Source organism: Dendrobates tinctorius, unplaced genomic scaffold (assembly GCF_039654945.1).
Source record: "Dendrobates tinctorius isolate UK_male_01 unplaced genomic scaffold, ASM3965494v1 ptg000086l, whole genome shotgun sequence".
NCBI lineage: Eukaryota > Metazoa > Chordata > Amphibia > Anura > Dendrobatidae > Dendrobates > Dendrobates tinctorius.
The window spans coordinates 57,738,259-57,759,920 of NW_027361754.1; the positions used below are offsets into that span (position 1 = coordinate 57,738,259).

General features: G+C 47.4%; 1 protein-coding gene and 1 long non-coding RNA gene across 7 annotated transcripts in view; one reads left to right on the plus strand and one right to left on the minus strand.

The window, feature by feature from the left end:
- LOC141097919 (uncharacterized) overlaps window positions 1-21,662 on the plus strand; it is an 85,101-nt gene that overhangs the window by 48,672 nt on the left and 14,767 nt on the right. The window lies entirely within an intron of this gene.
- Window positions 1-21,662, minus strand: part of MXRA8 (matrix remodeling associated 8) — a 160,680-nt gene that overhangs the window by 4,012 nt on the left and 135,006 nt on the right. For all 6 annotated transcript variants that reach the window (XM_073585447.1, XM_073585443.1, XM_073585444.1 and 3 more), the window contains 6 exons: window positions 6,379-6,480; window positions 5,683-6,150; window positions 4,939-5,097; window positions 4,555-4,585; window positions 3,476-3,552; window positions 338-415 (listed from right to left, as the gene is read on the minus strand). In XM_073585447.1, the coding sequence (XP_073441548.1) occupies window positions 338-415; window positions 3,476-3,552; window positions 4,555-4,585; window positions 4,939-5,097; window positions 5,683-6,150; window positions 6,379-6,480 (915 nt within the window). The remainder of the gene's footprint in view (window positions 1-337; window positions 416-3,475; window positions 3,553-4,554; window positions 4,586-4,938; window positions 5,098-5,682; window positions 6,151-6,378; window positions 6,481-21,662) is intronic.

Sequence of the window (21,662 nt, forward strand, 5' to 3'; positions counted from 1 at the left end):
AATCAATTTTGCTGCAGTTGTAAGATACCAAACCATTGATTTTGTTGCATTGTGTTATCATTAGCCGAAATCAGCTTTGCTTTGAAAAGACCACAGACCTCTACCTTAATCTTGGATGCACATTTCGGAGCCCAAGCCCTATAATTTTCACTGATCCCTAGCCAGATTTCTCTTTTTTGTCCAGTGTGTCCGCTCTGAGAATATGGTTGGTACAAGTCTCCTGTAACTATCTTTCCCACTTGCTGTTGGAAGTGCGTATACTCTGAAATGTCTGTAGCTCTGCTATAAGAATCAGTCAATTAGCGGTATGAGAAAATAACCGCATGATCTCACTTACCAAGGTCTAAGTCAATGTTCTTCGGTGTGAAGGTTCTTTCCAAGGATGCACGCTCCTTTAGAATGTTATTTTTGTAATCTGGATAGAAAGAAAAAAAATTTCTCTGAATAAATTCCAAACCACAAAACGTGATACAAATAATGTAAAATGTTTTTGTAGATACATTTCACTCTACCCCACATTCTGCACACTGGCATCCTTGTGGCTATGCGCTGTTCAGCAGATGGAAGCGTAATTGCGGCATCATTAAATCAGCATTGTCCCCCGTTATCAGTGCTCCATGGGGACCCGAGTATCTTTAAGAGCATACAAAAACTCTAGGAATATAGTAACATTTATGTTTCTTTATAAAATCAAATTTGATGGAGGGGTGGTGCAGGGCAAAAAATTAAAATGAGGCTTCTTTCTAGTGTTGGCTAATGCCATTGTCCCCCTAATTATCTAAGATTTGATTCAATCTCTTTTTTTATTATCTTTGGGTTAATTCCGTATACTCTTGTTTGCTGATAGTGTAGGACCTGCACAGGCGTGAACTATGGTATATGGTATGGACCTTGCATAAGATTTCATACAGTGGGGAAAGAAAGTATTTAGTCAGCCACCAATTGTGCAAGATCTCCCACTTAAAAAGATGAGAGAGGCCTGTAATTGACATCATAGGTAGACCACAACTATGAGAGTGAAAATGAGAAAACAAATCCAGAAAATCACCTTGTCTGATTTGCAAGATTTATTTTTCAAATTATGGTGGAAAATAAATATTTCGTCATTAACAAAAGTTCATCTCAATATTTTGTTATATATCCTTTGTTGGCAATGACAGAGGTCAAACGTTTTCTGTAAGTCTTCACAAGGTTGGCACACACTGTATGTTGGCCCATTCCTCCATGGAGATCTCCTCCAGAGCAGTGATGTTTTGGGCCTGTCGCTGGGTAACACGGATTTTCAAATCCCTCCAAAGGTTTTCTATGGGGTTGAGATCTGGAGACTGGCTAGGCCACTCCAAGACCTTCATATGCTTCTTATGAATCCACTCCTTTGTTGCTCTGGCGGTGTACTTAGGATCATTATCATGCTGAAAGACCCATCCATGTTTCTTCTCCAATGCCCTTGCTGATGGAAGCAGGTTTGCACTCAAAATCTCACGATACATGGCCCAATTCATTCTTTCATGTACACAGATCAGTCATCCTGGTTCCTTTGCAGAGAAACAGCCCCAAAGCATGATGTTGCCACCCCCATGCTTCACAGTAGGTATGGTGTTCTTTGGACGCAACTCAGCATTCTGTCTCCTCCAAACACAACGAGTTTTGTTTCTACCAAACAGTTCTACTTTGGTTTCATCAGACCATATTACATTCTCCCAATACTCTTCTGGATAATCCAAATGTTCTCTAGCAAACTTCAGATGGGCCCAGATATGTACTGGCTTAAGCAGGGGGAAACGTCTGGCACTGCAGGATCTGAGTCCCTGGCGGCGTAGTGTGTTACTTATGGTAGCCTTTGTTACGGTGGTCCCAGCTCTATGCAGGTCATTCACCAGGTCCCCCCCTGTGTGGTTCTGGGATTTTTGCTCACCATTCTTGTGATCATTTTGACCCCATGAGGTGAGATCTTGCATGGAGCCCCAGATCGAGGGAGATTATCAGTGGTCTTGTATGGCTTACATTTTCTTATTATTGCTCCCACAGTTGATTTCATCACACCAAGCTGCTTGTCTATTGCAGATTCAGTCCTGCCAGCCTGGTCCAGGGATACAATTTTGTTTCTGGTGTCCTTCGACGCCTCTTTGGTCTTCACCATAGTGGAGTTTGGAGTGTGACTGAGATTGTGGACAGGTGTCTTTTATACTGATAACAAGTTCAAACAGGTGCCATTACTACAGGTAATGAGTGGAAGACAGAGGAGCCTCTTAAAGAAGAAGTTACAGGTCTGTGAGAGACAGAAATCTTGTATGTATTTAGGTGACCAAATACTTATTTTCCACCATAATTTGAAAAATAAATCTTGCCAAATCAGACAAGGTGATTTTCTGGATTTGTTTTCTCATTTTGACTCTCATAGTTGTGGCCTACCTATGATGTTAATTACAGGCCTCGCTTATCTTTTCAAGTGGGAGAACTTGCACAATTGGTGGCTGACTAAATACTTTTTTTCCCCACTGTATGTGTTTCAGCCAGTGGGTAAAGAGTTGTTTCATGTATGTTCTTAATAGTTAAAGGAGTAAAAAAAATCATTTTTGCAACTGATTATCATAAAAATGTTTGCATTGTTTGCTTCTATAGCCTCTGTGCTGTCTATCTCTGGCTGCAGAATAAGTTTACTAAGAAGCCATCAGTGAGCTAGATCTGATGGTGTGACGGGGAATTTATAACTCTGTTTTTTTACTGAGCTTCTCTCAGCTTATGTATGACCACAAACCACATCAAAATTAAATGTACAGAAAGCCTGTAAAAGCCAAATGGTGCAAAATGTTTAAAGAAATGCAAAATATTTTTCTTTTCCCAAATACATTAAAAAAGCCCTCCTTCTCCCTTCAAAATTTTTATCCTCTTAATATTTTGCAATCATCATATTATATCGCACTGTGCACTTACAATTGCTCATTTTGCCTTTCTACCCAGATAATTCTGCTCTTTTCTTTGATCTATGTAGAAACAGGAAGTCTCTTTATCCTGCTTACGGTATATCATTCCCCTCTTCAAATCCTGACCAAGCTGCTCCCTCCTTTCCCTGTCATGGACTTTTGCAGTGATGAATCATGATTTGTGCAGAGAAAATTGACCTCCTTGTTCTACATAGGAAGATTCAGCTAGTCAGTTTATAATAATGATTTCAATTTATATAGTGCTAACATATTCTGCAACACTTTACTATATGTAATCACGTGATATCATAGACCTAATGGAAAAAAAGGCGAATTAGCTGGGTAGAAAGGCAAAAGGAGCAATTGTAAGTACACAGTGTTATATAATATGATGATTGCAAATGCAATACAGTAAGAGGATAAAAACTTTGATGAGAGGAGGAGTGCTTTTTTAATTTAGGAGGAAAAAAATTGTAACACCTTTCAATATTTTTTCTTTCGTTTTTTTATTTTTTTATTTTTACTGTTTTTTTTTAAATTTTTATATTTACCGAATCGAACATCTTCTCTCGGGTATTCAATAAGGTCAGGAGGTCTCAGACATATTTCCTTCATATTGATATCTTTCCTATAAATAAATAGAAAAATCAGGATCACTCATCCTGGATAATCATAATTTTTTAACGAGGTTGCAAAAGATGAGAAAGTAACCTCCTACTCCCTGAAACAGAGTTGCTCCTATCTAGGGATTGCATCTGGTGTAAAAGGTCAATCCTATATGAGTTTCACATGTCTAACATTCACGGTCCGTGTATGACCCGAAATATCTGGACCAACCATGAATCTCTTGATCCAAACTCAACAGCTTCTATTATGAGGCAGTTGAGTTTTGGTGAGTAGACACAGGGCTTGTCTAGAGTCCTAGGTGGCTCCTCCCCGCCCGCTGCCCTGGAGTGATAGGTCCATCACTCAAAGGCAGCGAGTGGGGTGAAGCCACCAGGGATCTGCCTGTCCGACTAGTCTCCTGTTTAACATGTTCCCCTTGATTATTATATTATGTTTTTCTCTGAAACACCACAGGGTTTCAGAGTTTAACATATATGGCCAAAATAGTGCAGTTCCAAGATCAGGCAACTGGTACCAGCTGTCAGGTTCCCTTTAAAGCCAGCCATACACATTAGATGGCTTTTGACGAAAATATCGTTCGGCTGACAGCCATCTCAGTTGACTCTCCCATACACAGGAGCGGTCGTTGGGCCCAGTGCTCCTGTGTTATAAGATAGTCACCTACTGACATGTCGGCTGCCGAATTATCTCTGGGAGAACAATGAGATTGGCAGTCAGAAATCGGACATGTGTGATCAATATCTCTCCGTACCATCATTTGGCCGGTGCCTCCATACACATTAGACTGTAGGCTGAACACATTAATATTTCCGCGTTTGGCCAAAATAAGTCTTATGTGTATGGCCAGCTTAAAGCTGAGTGGCAATACATGACCAACCAACAGTGAAGAGGGGTGTTGAATGTTACAAAAAGTAGACTAATTTTCCTAATCTCATATAATCCTCTTTAAAGTATGAAGATTTTAAAAAGTTCCTTTAATCAAGTGAATAAATCGTGTACGTACCCTTGAGACTTATTCAAATTATATCCATAACCTAGAAAGAAATGGAAACAAATATTTACTTTTTGGAAACTGTTAAGCATTAAAGTTGTCCCATCTGGAATCCTTATTACAAAAGTGTCTCAGATGGGACAAACCCTTCTATTGCACTGAAAAATTTGGCACAATTTTCACCTTTCAACAGTATTGATCACCCACCCACCCCCCTAAAATATGTATACCCTTCTCAATATTTGGACTTTGTTAAAATGCAAATGATCTTTTTAAGAGGATACAGAAAGGTATTGTACATCTATTCCATCATAGATATTAACACCTGCAGTCACTTGTCCCCTTGAGGTTTCTTGTCCTATGTGCTACGTGTCACATCTTGTGAGTCACACTTACCTTTCCTACGATGCTTGCGGGTGATGAGAATCACAGCTGTGAGCAGGAGTAGGAACAGTAGAAGAGTTGCCAGGATGTATCCGAGTTGCTGGAAGAAGTGAAGTCTGTTTTCTGGAATTATTACATTGATCACTTTATTTTCCCGGATGACGGTGTTATCTGGGGATAAGAGAATTAGACTACTAAAATCAACATGAAAGAAGGGAGATCTAAACGCGTTTCGCACTTTAGTAAATACTGTTATATATACACCGTATAGAGCATTAATCTAGGTATTTATGTATGGGGCTGAGCACCAGATTTTGCATTGAGAGACCCCTTTCTTTTGCCCCCTAAGCCTTTGCCGTAGTCGTCGTGGAAGTGCTTATTCATGGGGACTCTACATTACCTGCAGTATTGGTATCTAGTCCAAGCTAGACACTTTCCATCATCCAGATTGCTTCCCTAGACCCTTCAATTAAATACACTGACCAAATCAAAGTAGCTTGTAGGCAAACCACCTCCCCTGGCATCCAGAATCCATAGCACCCATGTCATGCCATCCTTTCTCTCAGCTTCACCCCAAATTTTAGATATTTTTATGGCTTATTCACACCAAGGAATGAAAGATTGGGTTTGCTGAAAGCCAACATGCCCGATTCTTCATTTCACTGACATTTACTGTCAAAGGATAGTTGGGAATCCCAGTTGACTGGTCCAATCAAAATCTGTGTATTCAGCCATTTGCACTATTTTGGACATTACCTATAGCAGGTGCTGAACCTAAGCTAGGGCTCTTTGATTCTTCTTCTTTTGGAGGCTCTTTTGGTGCATCATAGACAGTTAAGTGAAAAATCCTTCGTTCATGGATCCCACAGTAGTGATGGTGCAGATGACATGAATAAGTCCCTTCATCTCCTTTTGTCAAGTCTGATATGAGAAGTGAGAAATCACCATAAGCAAAAGCCATATCCGTCACATTCATTTTTCTCCTGATAAAAAGGGGACCATAAGACCTCCTCTCTCCTGAAGCATACATGTCAATTAGACGGTCTGCTCGGTCGTGAGGGATTCCTGGGGCTTGACGATCCCAATGGACCACTTGCTGATCTTCTTCACGAAATCGATCAGTCCATATGTGGTTCCAGTTCTCACAAGGAAGAACAACATCGGTTCCAAGCAAAGCAATAACAACGGCCTTTTCTCCATCCCAGTACATCCTCACCTTACGTTCTGGAAGAAGAAATGTCATACATTGGACATTATATCCTTGTAGAAGTATGAGTATCATAGCAGGAGACAATTATCATTGGGGGTCAGGAGGCCCCATATATGTGAAATCATTGGTCAATTCTGCAGTAATCAAGATGTATATGGAAAGCTTTAGTATCTGAAACAGTATATGATAATTTCTAAACGCATAAGAACCTGGTGGATCAGTCCGACCCTAGTCTACCTTACCTGACTTAGTGATATTTAGTTGAACCCTGACATTTTCATCAAGATGACAGTAGTGATGATGCAGGTTACAAGAATACAGTCCTTGGTCACTCATGGATACTCCTAGGAAGTGGTTAAAAAAAAGATGAAACAGTTTTATAAATAGGTGTTAGTCTACAGATATTCTTGTGTTAGATTGAGTTAATTGGGGTAATGGCACATATCTACTAAATCACAAATCTTGTGGACGGGTATGGTGCTGTTTTGAAAGCAGCCATGTTTAAAATCCTGGTCAACATCTTTAAAAAAATCTAAAATCTAAGTCCCACTAACTTGATAATAATATTAATCGTTATTTACAGTGGGGCAAAAAAGTATTTAGTCAGTCAGCAATAGTGCAAGTTCCACCACTTAAAAAGATGAGAGGCGTCTGTAATTTACATCATAGGTAGACCTCAACTATGGGAGACAAACTGAGAAAAAAAAATCCAGAAAATCACATTGTCTGTTTTTTTTTCATTTTATTTGCATATTATGGTGGAAAATAAGTATTTGGTCAGAAACAAAATTTCATCTCAATACTTTGTGATATATCCTTTGTTGGCAATGACAGAGGTCAAACGTTTTCTGTAAGTCTTCACAAGGTTGCCACACACTGTTGTTGGTATGTTGGCCCATTCCTCCATGCAGATCTCATCTAGAGCAGTGATGTTTTTGGCTTTTCGTTGGCAACACGGACTTTCAACTCCCTCCAAAGGTTTTCTATAGGGTTGAGATCTTTTTTGCCCCACTGTATATAGCGCCAACATATTCCACAGCGCTTTGCAGTTTAACAGTTTCAAACACAACAGTCATAAGTAACAATGTTAACAATACAATAATTAAAGCAAAATAAAACGACCCTGATCGTGAGAGCTTACAATCTACAATGAGGTGGGGGAGATACAAAGTAGAGGTGTGTATTTACAATGATGGTCCAGCCATCTTGAGGGAGTGGGGGATAGAGATAGTGAATGGGCTACACACACACATAAAATGACTTTGATTAGGGAACGTGATAGGCCGCTCTGAACAAATGTATTTTGAGGGAGAGTCTAAAACTGTGCAAGTTGGATGGTCCTAATTTCTTGGAGTAGAGCATACCAGAGGATTGGTGCAGCACTGGAGAAGTCTTGGAGTCAGGAGTGGGAGGTACGGATTAGTGCAGAGGTAAGTCGAAAGTCGTTTGTAGAGCGCAGTGACCGGCTAGGCTGATAGACAGAAATGGAGGAGATGTAGGGGGTGCCACATTGTGGAGAGCTTTTTGGGTGAGAACAAGTACTTTGAATTGGATCCTGTAGTGAATGGCAGTCAGTGTAATGACTGGCGAAGAGCGGACACGTCTGAGTACCGATTAGCCAGATGGACGACCCTGGCTGCTGCATTAAGGATGGACTGGAGAGGGGTAAGTCGAGTAACGGGGAGGCCAATTAATAGAGCGTTACAGTAGTCCAGGCAGGAGAGAATCAAGGCAACAGAGAGCGTTTTTGTTGTTTCTATGGTGAGAAAAGGGCAGATTCTAGAGAAGTTCTTTAAGTGTAAGCGGCAGGAGCGGGCAAGAGATTGTTTATGGGAGGTGAAGGACAGATTGGTGTCAAACATAACAACCAGACAGCGCACCTACTGCCGGCGTGTAATTATGGTGCCACCCATGGAGAGGGAAATGTCAGATTTAGGGAGGTTAGTAGATGGTGGGAGGGAGAGATTAAAGACTGTAGTTAGGTGAGCTATGATGACTGGAGAAAGAGACTATAGGAGATAATATAATAATCTTTATTTTTATATAGCGCTAACATATTCCGCAGCTCTTTACAGTTTGCGCACATTATCATCACTGTCCCCGATGGGGCTCACAATCTAAATTACCTAACAGTATGTCTTTGGAATGTGGGAGGAAACCGGAGTACCCGGAGGAAACCCACGCAAACACGGGGAGAACATACAAACTCCTTGCAGATGTTGTCCTTGGTGGGATTCGAACCCAGGATTGCAGTCCTGCAAGGCTTCATTGCGATCCACTCAGCCACCGTGCTGTCCGGTGAGGAGGAGATGTGAAGGAATGGGGACAGCAGTGTATGTAGTCAGATGAGAAGATGAGAGGAGCTTGGAGACTTCTTCTTTTGTGATTGGATCAAATGAGGAGAGTGAGCCAGGGGAAATGCAGGGAGGGATGGCAGTCACTGCACTTGGTGGCTGGGAGAGGATTTCCTGATGGATATTATCTATTTTCTCTACAAAGTAGGAGGCCAGGTCATCAGCAGAAATGTCTGTGATAGGGGCTTGTGCTTTTGGCCTGAGGAGGAAATGAAAGGTGTCAAAAAGTTTCTTGGGGTTGTTGAAGTGAGGAGATCAGGGTGAGGAAGTAGGTCTGTTTGGCGATGTGAATGGCAGAGTTATAGGCTTTTAACATAAATTTGAAGTGGATAAAGTCTTCTGGTGTGCGAGTTTTCCTCCATAAGTGTTCAGCACTCCTAGAACATCGCTGGAGAAATAGAGTTTGCGATGTGAGCAAGGGCTGTTTTACTCTGTGCTTGGAGGTTGTGAGGGTGACGGGAGCTACTTGGTCAAGGGTGCTTCTGAGAGTGTCATTGTAGTGGTGTACAGTCAGATCATGACAGGAAAACATGGATTTTTGTGAGTACTCACCGTAAAATCCTTTTCTCTGAGACGCTCATTGGGGGACACAGATACTGTGGGTGTATGCTTCTGCTGCTAGGAGGCTCACACTAAGTGAAAAAAAGAGGTTAGCTCCTCCTCCACAGTATACACCCTCGCCCCTATTACGGGCGGAAATCAGTTTGGTGCCAAAGCAGTAGGAGGACAACAAATCAGCCTTAATACAGGTACAACATATCCAAAGGAAAACACCACCCTTATATCAATTAAGTAAACACATATTCATTTAAACAAGAGCCAACTGGCTAATAGGGTGGGTGCTGTGTCCCCCAATGAGCGTCTCGGAGAAAAGGATTTTACGGTGAGTACTCACAAAAATCTATGTTTCTCCTTCGTCTCATTGGGGGACACAGATACTGTGGGACGTACTAAAGCAGTCCCTGGGTGGGAAGTTGACTCACCGATCCAAGCTACATGCACCTCCTGTTTAAAGGAGCGCCACAGTTGCTTGGAGAATCCTTCTACCCTGGCTTGCATCCGCCGAGGCCTGAGCATGGATATTATGTTTGGCAAATGTGTGCAGGCTGGACCAGGTTGCTGCCTTGCAAACCTGTTCCGTCGAAGCCTGATGCCGAAGCGACCAAGAGACGCCCACTGCCCGAGTAGAGTGCGCTCTGATCCCTGCTGGAATTGGCGTGCCTCTAATGCAGTAGGACTCCTGAATAGTCAAACGAATCCATCTTGCTATGGTCATCTTTGAGGCAGCGAGTCCCTTCCTGCGTTCTTCAGGGAGCACGAACAGCGTGTCCGTCTGAGAAAAGGGTGCCATCCGCGACACGTACCTCCGGAGGGCTCTTACCAGGTCTAACGTGTGAAGAGCCTTCTTCCACACGGTGCTGGACAAAATGAAGGCAAAACAACATCTTCATTGATGTGAAAAAGAGGACACGACCTTCGGCAGAAAAGGAGGGGCTGGTCTGAGGACCACCTTATACCTATGGAAAGTGAGGAACGGAGCTCCGCAGGATAGAGCCGCCAGCTCTGAAACCCGCCTGATGGAAGTGATGGCCACTAAGGGAACAACCTTCCAGGAAAGGTACCTCAAAGCGATATCCTGAAGCGGTTCCAAAGGAGCTTCCTGCAGAACACTTAGGACTATGTTAAGAACCCAGGCGTCCATCGGCGCCATATAGGGAGGTATCAAGTGGGACACTCCCCGGATGAAAAGTTTTCACCTGCAAATTGATAGCAACCCTGCACTGGAACAGGATGGATAAGGCTGACATTTGTCTCCTGCGGAAACCTGGGGCAAAGCCCGGGTCTAATGCTCTACCGACTGAGCTATCCGGGCTCTTTGAGCCCGACTGGAGAAAAACCAAGATGCTGGAGATCGAGAATCTTAGCCGAGAAACACCGCGGCCTCGACATCAAGCAAAGAACACCTTCCAGGTCTGGTGGTAAATTCATGCTGAAGCAGGCCTCCGGGCGCTAATCGTTGTAGCGACCACCTTGCTCCCGAACCCTGCCTGGGTTAGAATCCAAGATTCAACGGCCCTGCCGTCACACACAGGGTCCCTGAGTTCGGGTGGCAGATTAGCCCTTGAGACGGTAGATCTGGACGCTCTAGCAGGCTCCCAGGAACATCGGCGAGCAGCCGCCTTAGATCTGCGTACCACGCTCGACGGGGGCCAGCAGAATCGCCGGCCCCTCTTCCGTCTTGATCCCTTCGCTGACTCTCGGGAGTAGTGGCAGTGGGGGAAATAAATATGGGAGGCGAAACTGGTTCCATGGCAGAACCAATGCGTCCACCCGAATGCCTGCGGGTCCCTGGCCCGAGCGACATATGTGGGCACCTTGGCATTCACTCTGGAAGCCATCAGGTCCACATCCGGAGCTCCCCCACAGTTGACAAATCTGTTGAAGAACTTCGGGATGTAGAGACCACACTCTGGATGCAAGACCCTGGCGGCTGAGGAAGTCTGCCGCCCAATTTTCCACGCCTGGGATGTGGACAGCCGAAATCACCGAGTAGTTTGCTTCGGCCCACTGAAGAACGTGCTCCACCTCGTGCATGGTTGTTCTGCTGCGGGTGCCCCCCTGACAAATTATGTAAACCACCGCCGTGGCAATGTCCAATGGAATCCGGACGGGGCGGCCTGCTAGAAAGTGACGAAACTTCTGCAGAGCCAGCCGAATTGCTCGTATCCCCAATAAGTTGATCGGGAGGCGTGCCCCCTGTGGCGACCACCGTTTCTGGGTTGTGTGGTGGCGAAACACCACTCCCCAACCGAGGAGACTGACGTCGATTGTCATTATCAGCCCATGACATGGGGGGAAAGGTTTCCCCTAGGCCAGAGAGGAACTGGTTATCCACCATCCAAGCGACTGCTGGACTTGAGGACAGTTTGCACCGCCGATCGAGCGTGAAAGGATTCTTGTCCCAGGCTGACACGAGACGTGCTGCAGGGGGTGAAGGATGGAACTGGACGAAAGGTATCGCTTCGATTGCTGCCACCATTTTCCCTAGGATCCTTATCGCGGATCGGATGGTGTGAGGGACTGGTTGGCGTAGTGTCCGGACTCCCTGCCGGAGACTAGCGCCCTTTCCTGAGGGAGAATTATCAACCTTCAGCAAGTGTCGAAGATCATTCCTAGGAAGGAGATCCTCTGAGCTGGCACAAGGGATGATTTCTTTGCATTGACCAACCATCGAAGCGGCAAGAGTATCTAGCGTGATGCTGACACCTTCTTCACAGGCCCGTATTAACGGGCCCTTGACCAAGAGGTCGTCCAGATAAGGCAAGACGACTATGCCCCGAGAATGCAGTGTGGCCTTGACAATTGCCATAACTTTTGTGAACACTCTGGGAATATGCAGAAATGCGTCCTGGCTGTCAATTGAGGCCAAGTATTCTCACTGCTCCATGACCGCTATGACTGAACGGAGACTCCATCCGGAAATGTCTGATCCTGATGAATTTGTTCAGAAGCTTTAGGTCCAAAAACAGGCCTGACAGACCCATCCTTTTTGGGAACCGCAAAAGGGTTGGAATAAAACCCCTGAGCTTTTCCGTGTTCCGGCACTGGAACAGTGACTCCGTTGTGCAGGAGCGACTTGATGGTTCCCAATAGAGCCCTTAACTGGGTATCCACCCTGGGAAGCCGGGAAAGAAAAAACCATCTTAGAGGGTATCTGACAAATTCTATTTTGTAACCTGAGGACACCAATTCTTTTACCCATGCGTCGTGAGCGACATTGGCTCAGACGTGGTGAAAACAGAGTAGGTGGCCGCCCACTTTGCTGTGTCGTCTAGTAAAGACCTCGAGTCATTTGGTCGATGATCCTTAGGATCTGGGTCCCCTCGATCTGGCCTGTTGAGCAAGCATTCTCCCCAATGGGTTGGCTCTATATGACCTGCCGCTCCCTATCCTGATTGGGGCGGCCTGAGGTGGCAGAATTGGGCCCTGTAGTCCACCCGGAGTCTTTTAACGCATGACCCCGGACCGGTCTCCTATTTGGGTCCCGGACCAGGCTACTTAGCGGCCGCCACCTGACCAATGCCATCACGCCCGGCCTAGAATGGCCGGGCGCACTGCGAAAGGCTCGAAAACGTGCCTGAACCGTGTGACGAAAAAACGATTTAACCTTCTGTTGAGGGAGAAACCCGCTCTTTCCTCCTGTGGAGTCGGAGATAAGTTGATCCAAAAATAGGCGGTCGCACTGATAAGGCAGGGAAGTCAAGGACTTCTTGGAAGTAGAATCAGCCTGCCATGTCCTCAACCATAGGGCTCTTCAGATAGAGATTGCATTAGTGGCAGCAAGTGCTGAACAATTGGCCGCATCCAAAGACGCATTCAATACATAATCTCCGGCTATCGTCATCTGACATATGACCTCCGAGATCTCTGCAGGTAGATCCTGCTCCTGTGCGACCTTGTTTAATGTTTCTGACTATGATATCATAGCCTTGGCTACCCAAGTTGCTGCGAACGAGGGAGCGAGTGCAGACCCTGACGCCTCATATACTGAACGAGCTAGGCTCTCAATAAGGCAGTCCGTGGGATCTTTAATCGAGGAAACCCTAGGGACAGATAACAGGGTCTTAGTGGCCAGGCGTGAAACCGGAGGATCCACTATTGGGGATTTCATCCCTTGTTTACGGAGGTCCGGAGCAAACGGATAACGCGTTTCAAGTGCCCTTTAACCCCAGAAAAATGCCGTTTTGGATGTTCTCTGTGCCGCTGCACTATGTCCTCAAACTCAGGGTGAGAGGAAAAAATTCTGTGCGGCCACTTCACTCGTTTACATGCCACTTTATGCCCCGTAGCCGCTGCGGTATCAGCCTCAAACCCCAGGGTCTGATTGATGGCTTCTATGAGGCTGTCCACTGTTTCACGTGACTCTGGAGTGTCCAGGTCAATGGGCTCGTCTGAGTCGCAATCTGAGATCTGGTCGCTATCAACCACTGGTGACGGGGAGCGAGAAGCAGGTCTTACGGATGCCGAAGGCACCGGATGGACTGGGCGACACCGTGTGGATTCATTTCCCCCGGGTCTGCCTGGAGTGAGGGCGGCCCCTGCAGGCCGGAGGCGTTCCCTCTAAAGGCGGCGAGACACTGTCCCTGCCCCTATCTGGGGCTTGAAGGGATTCTATTGCTCTCACAAGCGACGCCATGTACTGTGACAGTGATCGGGCCCACTCCGGGGGATTTGACACATTGGTCGCGGTCGCAGGGGAGGGCTCCTGAGCGCGTTCGGAACTACAGGCTTCACATAACTTAATAGTCTGCACTTGCGTGAACACAAACCCACAGGAAACGCATGCGGTATAAAGGAACGTGTGCTTTTTCTCTTTCCCAGACATACTGCAGAAAAAAGGCCAATTTTCTCTCTTTTTTTTTTTTTTTCCTTTAAGGCATAAGGGGGAATGAGGAGAAGGAGGATAACTTGCCCTAGTGTGGCTCCGGGACGGGGTTGCACTTACCCGGCTCCTGCTGTCTCCCCGCGCTCCTGATCCTGCTGTTCCTTCCTCTCTGGGTAGGCTGAGATTCTCTCCTGATCGCGGCCTACCCTGTTCTTAAGCACCAAAGCCGGGGCCTCGATTTAATCCAGCGCCCGCCCCGGACCTGGGGGCGGCGCTGGATCTGACGTCACGCAGGGGGGCGGGCCTTCCCCCCCGCGGCCTAGGCCGAAGCCGCGGGCTAAATTTGACACTGCCCGCCCGCCCGAGCATGGGCGCGCTATCCTGGCGCTCCCCCGGTACCACCCTGAGGCGCCCTCCTTCCCCAGCTGGGGAATCTCCTTGGCAAAAACCATTATGCCCCGCGCGGGGCCTCCACGCACCCTGGCTACAGGTATGGGAGGGAGGAAGGAGGGAGGGAGGAAGGAGAGAGGAAGCGGGGAGGAAGGGAGATGGCTGCTGATCACAGCCCTATGGTAACTCTGCGGCTCCAGCCCTGAGTTGCTGGGGCATACGGATTGTGCCGACCTGCTTCTCTTCCCTAAGCCGGCGCTAGCCTGGAGCCACTTGCTGCCCAGGGGCCCTCCCAGCCCAACCATACCTCCTTGCCATGAGGTAATCCATCTTCGGACGGTGCAGGCACCCTAGCTCCGTCTAACCCCTTCAGGGGGTGAGGAGAGGGACCGTCCGCCGCCATGCAGCACCGCCGTCATGCGTTGGTGGAGCAGTGGGGGCGCACAGACTTAGCCCTGTTTCACTACCTAGGGGTGGACAGGGCTAAGTCTGGCATAATGTCCCACGTCGCGGGAGAGGAAACGTGGAGGGACACTCGCACGTGGTCGCCCGTTGCTGGTTTGGGGAAATCGGATCCTTTCAATAGGATGCGTTGCCCATGTCATATCTTCTTAAAAAATAAAAATAGATGTCTGGGGAAAAGTCCCAGAGATGTCCCTCGGTGCGGGAAAGGATACGCGGAGGCGATACTCGCGCGTGCTCGCCCGTTGATGTTTTGGGGAGATCGGACCCTTTCAATAGGGTCCGTCGCCCCTGTCTCCTCTTCATAGTGAGAAAATATAAAAAAAAAAAAATAGTCTGGAGAGACCCAGACTGCGTGTGCCTCCATCAGACACTAAGCAAAAACTGATTTACGCCCGCAATAGGGGCGAGGGTGTATACTGTGGAGGAGGAGCTAACCTCTTTTTTTCACTTAGTGTCAGCCTCCTAGCGGCAGAAGCATACACCCACAGTATCTGTGTCCCCCAATGAGACGAAGGAGAAAAGAGGAGTTTGGGGACTGTGATGAGTGTAGGGAGTCTGAAAGTGTATGAGGGTTAATGGCATGTAGATTTCTGAATGTGTGGAAGGTAGGCGTGTGCTGGTGTGGGCGAGGAATTGTGAGCGTGAAGGAGAGAATGTTGTGGTCAGAGAGGGAAAGAAGTGAGTTATTTTTTTTCAATCAGATAGTTTTTAATAAAAGTTTTAGAAATGACAGGCATGTACAACTTACAACATGTTATCAAACATTCCCTTCCCCCATAACACCCCCCTCCCTTTGTCCAATGGCATATGAACTGGTGCATATCGAATAAACCCAATTCCATCACACGACCATATCATAGGAGAAATGACGATTAGCAACCGACAGGAGACCACCTCCAGGGCCCACCCATTAATCTAGGAGATTCGAGGCAGCCAGGCCGGGAACCCTCAACCATCCCTCTAAAATTTTCCCAAAAATATGCGGCACACCCCTCCTGAGGTACACAAATTTTTCCCTATATAATATTTGGTTCAACCTATTAATGTATTCTTTTCTTGAGGGGATTTTGGCAGAAATCCAGTGATAAGCTATCAGCTTTCGGGCCACAAATAACATTCTGGCCACAGCAATTTTAAGGTATTGATCCCCTCCCACCTCATCGACATAACCCAGAACACAAACCGTAGGGTCCCTGGGAATATCCTGTCCCGTGACCAAGTGTATAAAGCCAAGGACCACGATCCAGAATATTTGCAGGCAAGAGCATGTCCACATCATATGTAAAATGTCCGCATTATCCATCGTGCACTTGGGGCACCTCGAATCCAACCGCAACCCTCTACTGAACAACCATTCGGGAGACCTGTATGTCCTATAGAGGATATATAGCTGAGACAGGCGTCCAGGCTCATTAAGAGATAATCTGGGAATCATCTGTAGAATCGAGTCCCACTGTTCCGCTGATATTGTACCCAGCTGTTGTTCCCACTTTGTCAGTGCACCAATAGGATGCCTTGACAGGACCTGGCCAAGTAAGCCACCATACACCATCGAAATCAGTCCCTTGGTGGACCCATGCATACCAAGCCTATGGACAATGATGTCGTGGTGCACGGTTAGGTCAACTTTTTTGCTCTGTACCATATACGCATGACACAGCTGCAAATATTGATAAAACATAGAGCGTTGGAGGGGAAATTCCCGTCCCAATTGCTCAAAAGTTTTAAAGACCCCTCCCTCCACCAGCTGCGACACCCACCATACGCCAATCCGCCTCCAGTGAGCAAAGCCTCTGAGCGTTTTCATGCATGGCAAATGCTGATTGTCCCATATGGGGGAGTACTTTGTAAGACCGCGTATTCCTCTCAGCTGCCTCAGCTTGTCCCATACCCTAACCATTAGAAGCACCGTAGGGAACCTGAGTGCAAGGGATCGAAATCTACCCGACTCCAGACTCGACACCAGTGATCCCCGCCCCACTAGGAATTGAAGGATCTTCCGACCTCCCAACAGATCCACCAACTCACCCTCCATTCCTCCCGCTACATGCTGGCACTGGGAAGACAGAAAATAAAGCCATGGGTTGGGCAACGCAAGTCCCCCCTCTTCCTTAGGTTTTTGCAAGTGTTCAAGTTTAATTCTCGCGCCTTGTTTCAGCCAGATGAGCTCTCTAAAAATCATATTAATTTAATGAAACCTGTTCTGGGGAAGCCAGACAGGGGAGTTGTGGAGGACATATAAGAGTTGCAGCATAACGACCATCTTCAGCAGATTCACTCTTCCCACAACAGAGAGGTGTAACTTTGCCCAGGCCTTAACCTTCTGTTTGATCCTGTCCAACAGCGGAACAAGATTTAGGCTCTCATAGTCTGTCAGCTTATTGGATATTCTGATGCCCAAATATTGGAGGGACGTTGCAACCGGCACACCTACCACACTACAGTAGCTTGAGTCCAGTGGGAGGAGCGCAGACTTCTCCCAGTTAATAACCAGACCCGAGACCTCCCCAAACGCCCCAAGAAGTGTCATCGTGTTTTGTAATGATCTGTCCGCGTCCGCTAAAAATAACAACAGGTCATCCGCATATAATGCTACCTTCTCCTCATGCTCCCCATACCGGAACCCCTCTATGCCAGCGTCCGATCTTATCCTCGAGGCCAACGGCTCCACCGCGAGAGCAAACAGCAGCGGGGATAAAGGGCATCCCTGCCTTGTTCCTCTATGAAGTGAAAAAGGGTCAGACAACCGACCATTAGACCTCAGCCGAGCACTCGGCTCCGAGTACAAGAGCTTGACCCAGCCAATAAAACCCAGGCCAAAGCCCATACGGTGAAGCGTCGCCCATAAATAGTCCCACTCCACACTATCAAATGCCTTAGCGGCGTCTAGGGACAGAACCACTCTCCTCCCGGCATTATCAGCCCTCACCTGCATATTCAGATATAATCTCCTAATATTTATAGCCGTCGATTTGTTGGGCATAAACCCCGTCTGATCGGGGTGTATTAACACAGCTACTACCTTTGAGAGTCGAATGGCCAGGACCTTCGCTAAAAGTTTAATGTCTAGCGTCAACAGGGAGATGGGCCTATACGACGCGGGCAGAGTTGGATCTTTATCCTTCTTCAACAGCACGGCAATGACAGCTTCTCGCATAGACGGTGGGAGAACACCGCGTTCCAAACTATCATTAAACACTGTCAGTAGAGCAGGGAGCAACACCGTTCTATACCGTTTGAACACCTCAGCTGGCAACCCATCTACCCCGGGTGTCTTACCGTTGGACATGGTTCCAAGAGCTTCCTCCAACTCATCCAGACTTAGAGGTCTATCTAGGAAGTGTCTGTCCTCAGGAGTCAGCCTTGGGAGACTGGCAGCCTCCAAAAAGGCAACAACATCCTCTGTCGGGGCCCTAGCATGTGAGGAATATAAGTCAGCATAAAAAGTCTCCAGAATTTTTAATATCCCCGGTGCGTCAGTGAGTAGTCGCCCATTCACATCCTGAAGACCCGCTATAGTCGCAGACCCTCTCTGTGCCGATGTCACGACAGAAAGCAAATGCCCCACACTTTCCCCACTCTCAAAATATTGAGTAGATTGAAACAGCCGTTTTTGCGCCGCTGCCTCTAATGTCTGTTTAGTCACCTTTGACTGCGCCTCCCCCAACCGCTTCCGAGTGGCAGGTGTGCTCTGAGTTGCAAGGGCCCTTTCCGCATCTTCCAGTTCCTTGAATACAAGTTGTGATTTTGCCCTGGAGGCAGTCTTTATTTTAGAAATCTCTTGTATGTACATTCCCCTTAAGTACGCCTTTAAGGCCTCCCATACGATCCCACTAGAAGTCGAGCCTCTATTAAGACTAAGATATTCCTGCAACTCAGGGATAAAGCCGTTATTCTTATCGATTAGCTGCAGCCAAAACGGGTTGAGGCGCCAGAGAGGTCTATCGCTCCTCCCGTTCCCGCCCCCCCCCCCCCAAGCATGACTGAAACAGGCGAATGATCAGATACCGTTCGCGCCAGATATTTAACCTCCAAAGTTTTTCCCAGCATAAGATCATCACCCAGGGCTAGATCGATGCGAGACAGGGAGGAGTGAGTAGAGGAGAAGCATGAGAATTGACGGACACCAGGGTTACGGCATCTCCACAAGTCGGTCAAAGCTATCTCCCGCACGAGCACCCCAAATGGCGTAAGATTACCTCCCAGCCTCAAAGGTTCATGGCTACCCCTGTCCCAGTGTGAATCCAGAATATTGTTAAAATCTCCCACCATCATATGCGGAACCCCCGGAAAATCTCTCAGAATGGCAAGAACTTTATAGATAATTCTACTGCTATATGGCGGAGGTATATATACAGATATCAACACCAGTGGGGTAGAAAAGATTGTACAAGATAGAAGAACAAATTGCCCCTCTGTGTCCACCACCACCCGGTGACACTTAAATTGAGTCCTGGAGTGAATCAATATACTAACCCCCCTAGAGTATTGGGAATGAGTAGAGTGAAAGCCCGCCTGTACCCATCTCTTATCCAGAATTCCCAGCGTCTCCTGTGTGAGATGCGTCTCCTGCAAACAAACAACCGCCGGCTTCTGGTCCGTTATGAAGGAGAATATGGCCTGTCGTTTTACCGGCGACTTTAACCCCCTGATATTCCAACTAAGTATCTTAAAGTCAGCCATTATCGTACCATAGCATATTGCCTACCATCTCCCCCCCAGCCGCACCATAGCCAATATTGAAATGTACAAGTATGCCAAAGGACATTTTGAACCTAATCCCTCCCCCCTCCCCCCAAAGAACACCCTCCAACAATTCCTTGGGCTGAACCAAGGGTGCAACAAGTAAGGGTGCTGTCGAACCCTTCCACCCCATTCAGCAGGCGCTTCAGTTCCTTTTCACTACCCGCATTTGACAGGATATAACCCCACAGCACTTTGCATTTTTCCTTATCCGTATTCAGACCAAAGCCCCATAAGGACCATAAATTCTTAAAAAACAACATATAACGGAATAATATAAGAATAAACAAAAATATGACTTCTTAGGCAGTCCATTGCCTCAGGACCGCAGACTTCAACCGCAAGGCTCCATAACAACTGAGCGAGCCAAGATACCATCAGCCACATTCCTGCTCCTTCCCCTCCTTCCTCAGCTGTCGCTCGTTAAGGTCCAACCAGTCCACGGCTTCTCTGGGGTCCAGAAAAAAGTGGATTTTATTCCAGGCCTCAACACGCAGCTTAGCCGGGAAAAACATGGAATACTTGATGCCACAGGCTCTCAGACGCTTCTTGATGTCTGTGAACTTCGCTCTCATCTTCTGAACTTCCGGCGAAAAGTCCGGGTAAAAGGAGACTCTGGATCCTTCTATTGTAAGGTCAGGGTGTTCTCTTGAGTATCTGAGGATAACGTCTCTATCCCTGTAATGGAGGATTTTAGCCAGCACAGGTCTTGGTGGATGACCGGGGGGGGGGCCGAGTCGGGACTCTGTGTGCTCTTTCTACTGCATATAGGTGTGTTAGATTGTCCTCACCTACTGTTTCCTTAAGCCATGTTTCAATGAAGGCAGTAGGCTTCTTTCCCTCACAGCGCTCTGGCATGCCCACAATACGAACATTATTCCGTCTGGATCTATTTTCAAGGTCGTCAGTTTTAGCCCAGACAGCTGCCATATCCTTCTTGAGCTCTGTACAATGCTGTCCTGAGTCAGAGGCCGAATTCTCCACAGCACCCATACGTTTTTCCAGCTGGCTTGTTTTGTCTCTAACACTGTGCAGTTCATGTCGCACAGTCTGCATGGACTCCTGCAGAAAGCCCAGTTGTGTCAGGACATGTGAGATCGCAGTCCCACAGTGCACCACTGCCAGCATTACATTTTTGTTGGTGGGCTTGTCTGGAACTTGTAGTTGCAAGGCTGTGAGGTGCTGTTTATTTCTTTCCACCAGATCACTCCAGCTAGGCTCAGCTCCCTTCCCCCCCTGCACTCTGGCATGGGCAGCCTCCTCCTCCTCCCCCATTCCCGGGCTCATGTCCTCTGCCACAGCCTCCTGGTCCATATCAGAGTCCTGGAGAGACTCCTGCTCTGCCTCGGCCGTGCGGGCAAAGCGCTGCAGCCTGGCCGCCACTGCCCTGTTCCTAGCTGCGCTGTCTTCTGCGGCCTCCTCTAAGGCGCGCGCTGCGGCGGCGGCGCCATCTTGGCCTCCCGCTCCGGCCTCTCCTGCCACCCTTTTCTGACCTCTTTTCCCCATATCCTGGGGTGAAGCAGCGATCTCCGGTGCCCCGCGGTGTCTACCGTCTCCGGTGCAGCCTCCAGGGGTTATACTAGCCGTGCAGTGGGGACGGAACGGCTAAATTAAGTAAGTATACGCGGGAGCTCAGCGGGCACACGTCTTCCTCACATGCCGCTCAGGCCACGCCCCGAAGTGAGTTATTTAGGTAGGATATTGAGCAGAGCCGAACAACGACCAGGTCAAGGGTGCTACCGTCTTTGCGTGTTTCAAAGGTTGAGAGTTGTGAGAGGCCTAGAGAAGTGGTTAGTGATAGAAGCTGGGATGCAGATGTGAAAGTGGGGCTGTTAATGGGGATGTTGAAGTCTCCCAGGATAAGAGTTGGTAGTTCTGAGGACATAAAATGCGGCAGCCAGGCCGAGAAATGGTCAAGGAATTGAGTGGGTGAGCCTGGGGGCCGATATATGACTGCTACTCTGAGGGAGAGGGTATAGAAGAACCTGATGGTGTGGACCTCAAAAGAAGGGAATGAGAGTGATGGAACTGGGGAGGTGACCTGGAAGGTGCATTGTGGCGACAGGAGTATGCCGACTCCACCACCAGGTCTGTTTGTGGGTCTCGGGGAATGGGAGAATTGTAAGCCACCATGGGAAATTGCAACAGGGGAGAACTTGATGACCTTACTGGCATGGAATCTCTTTTT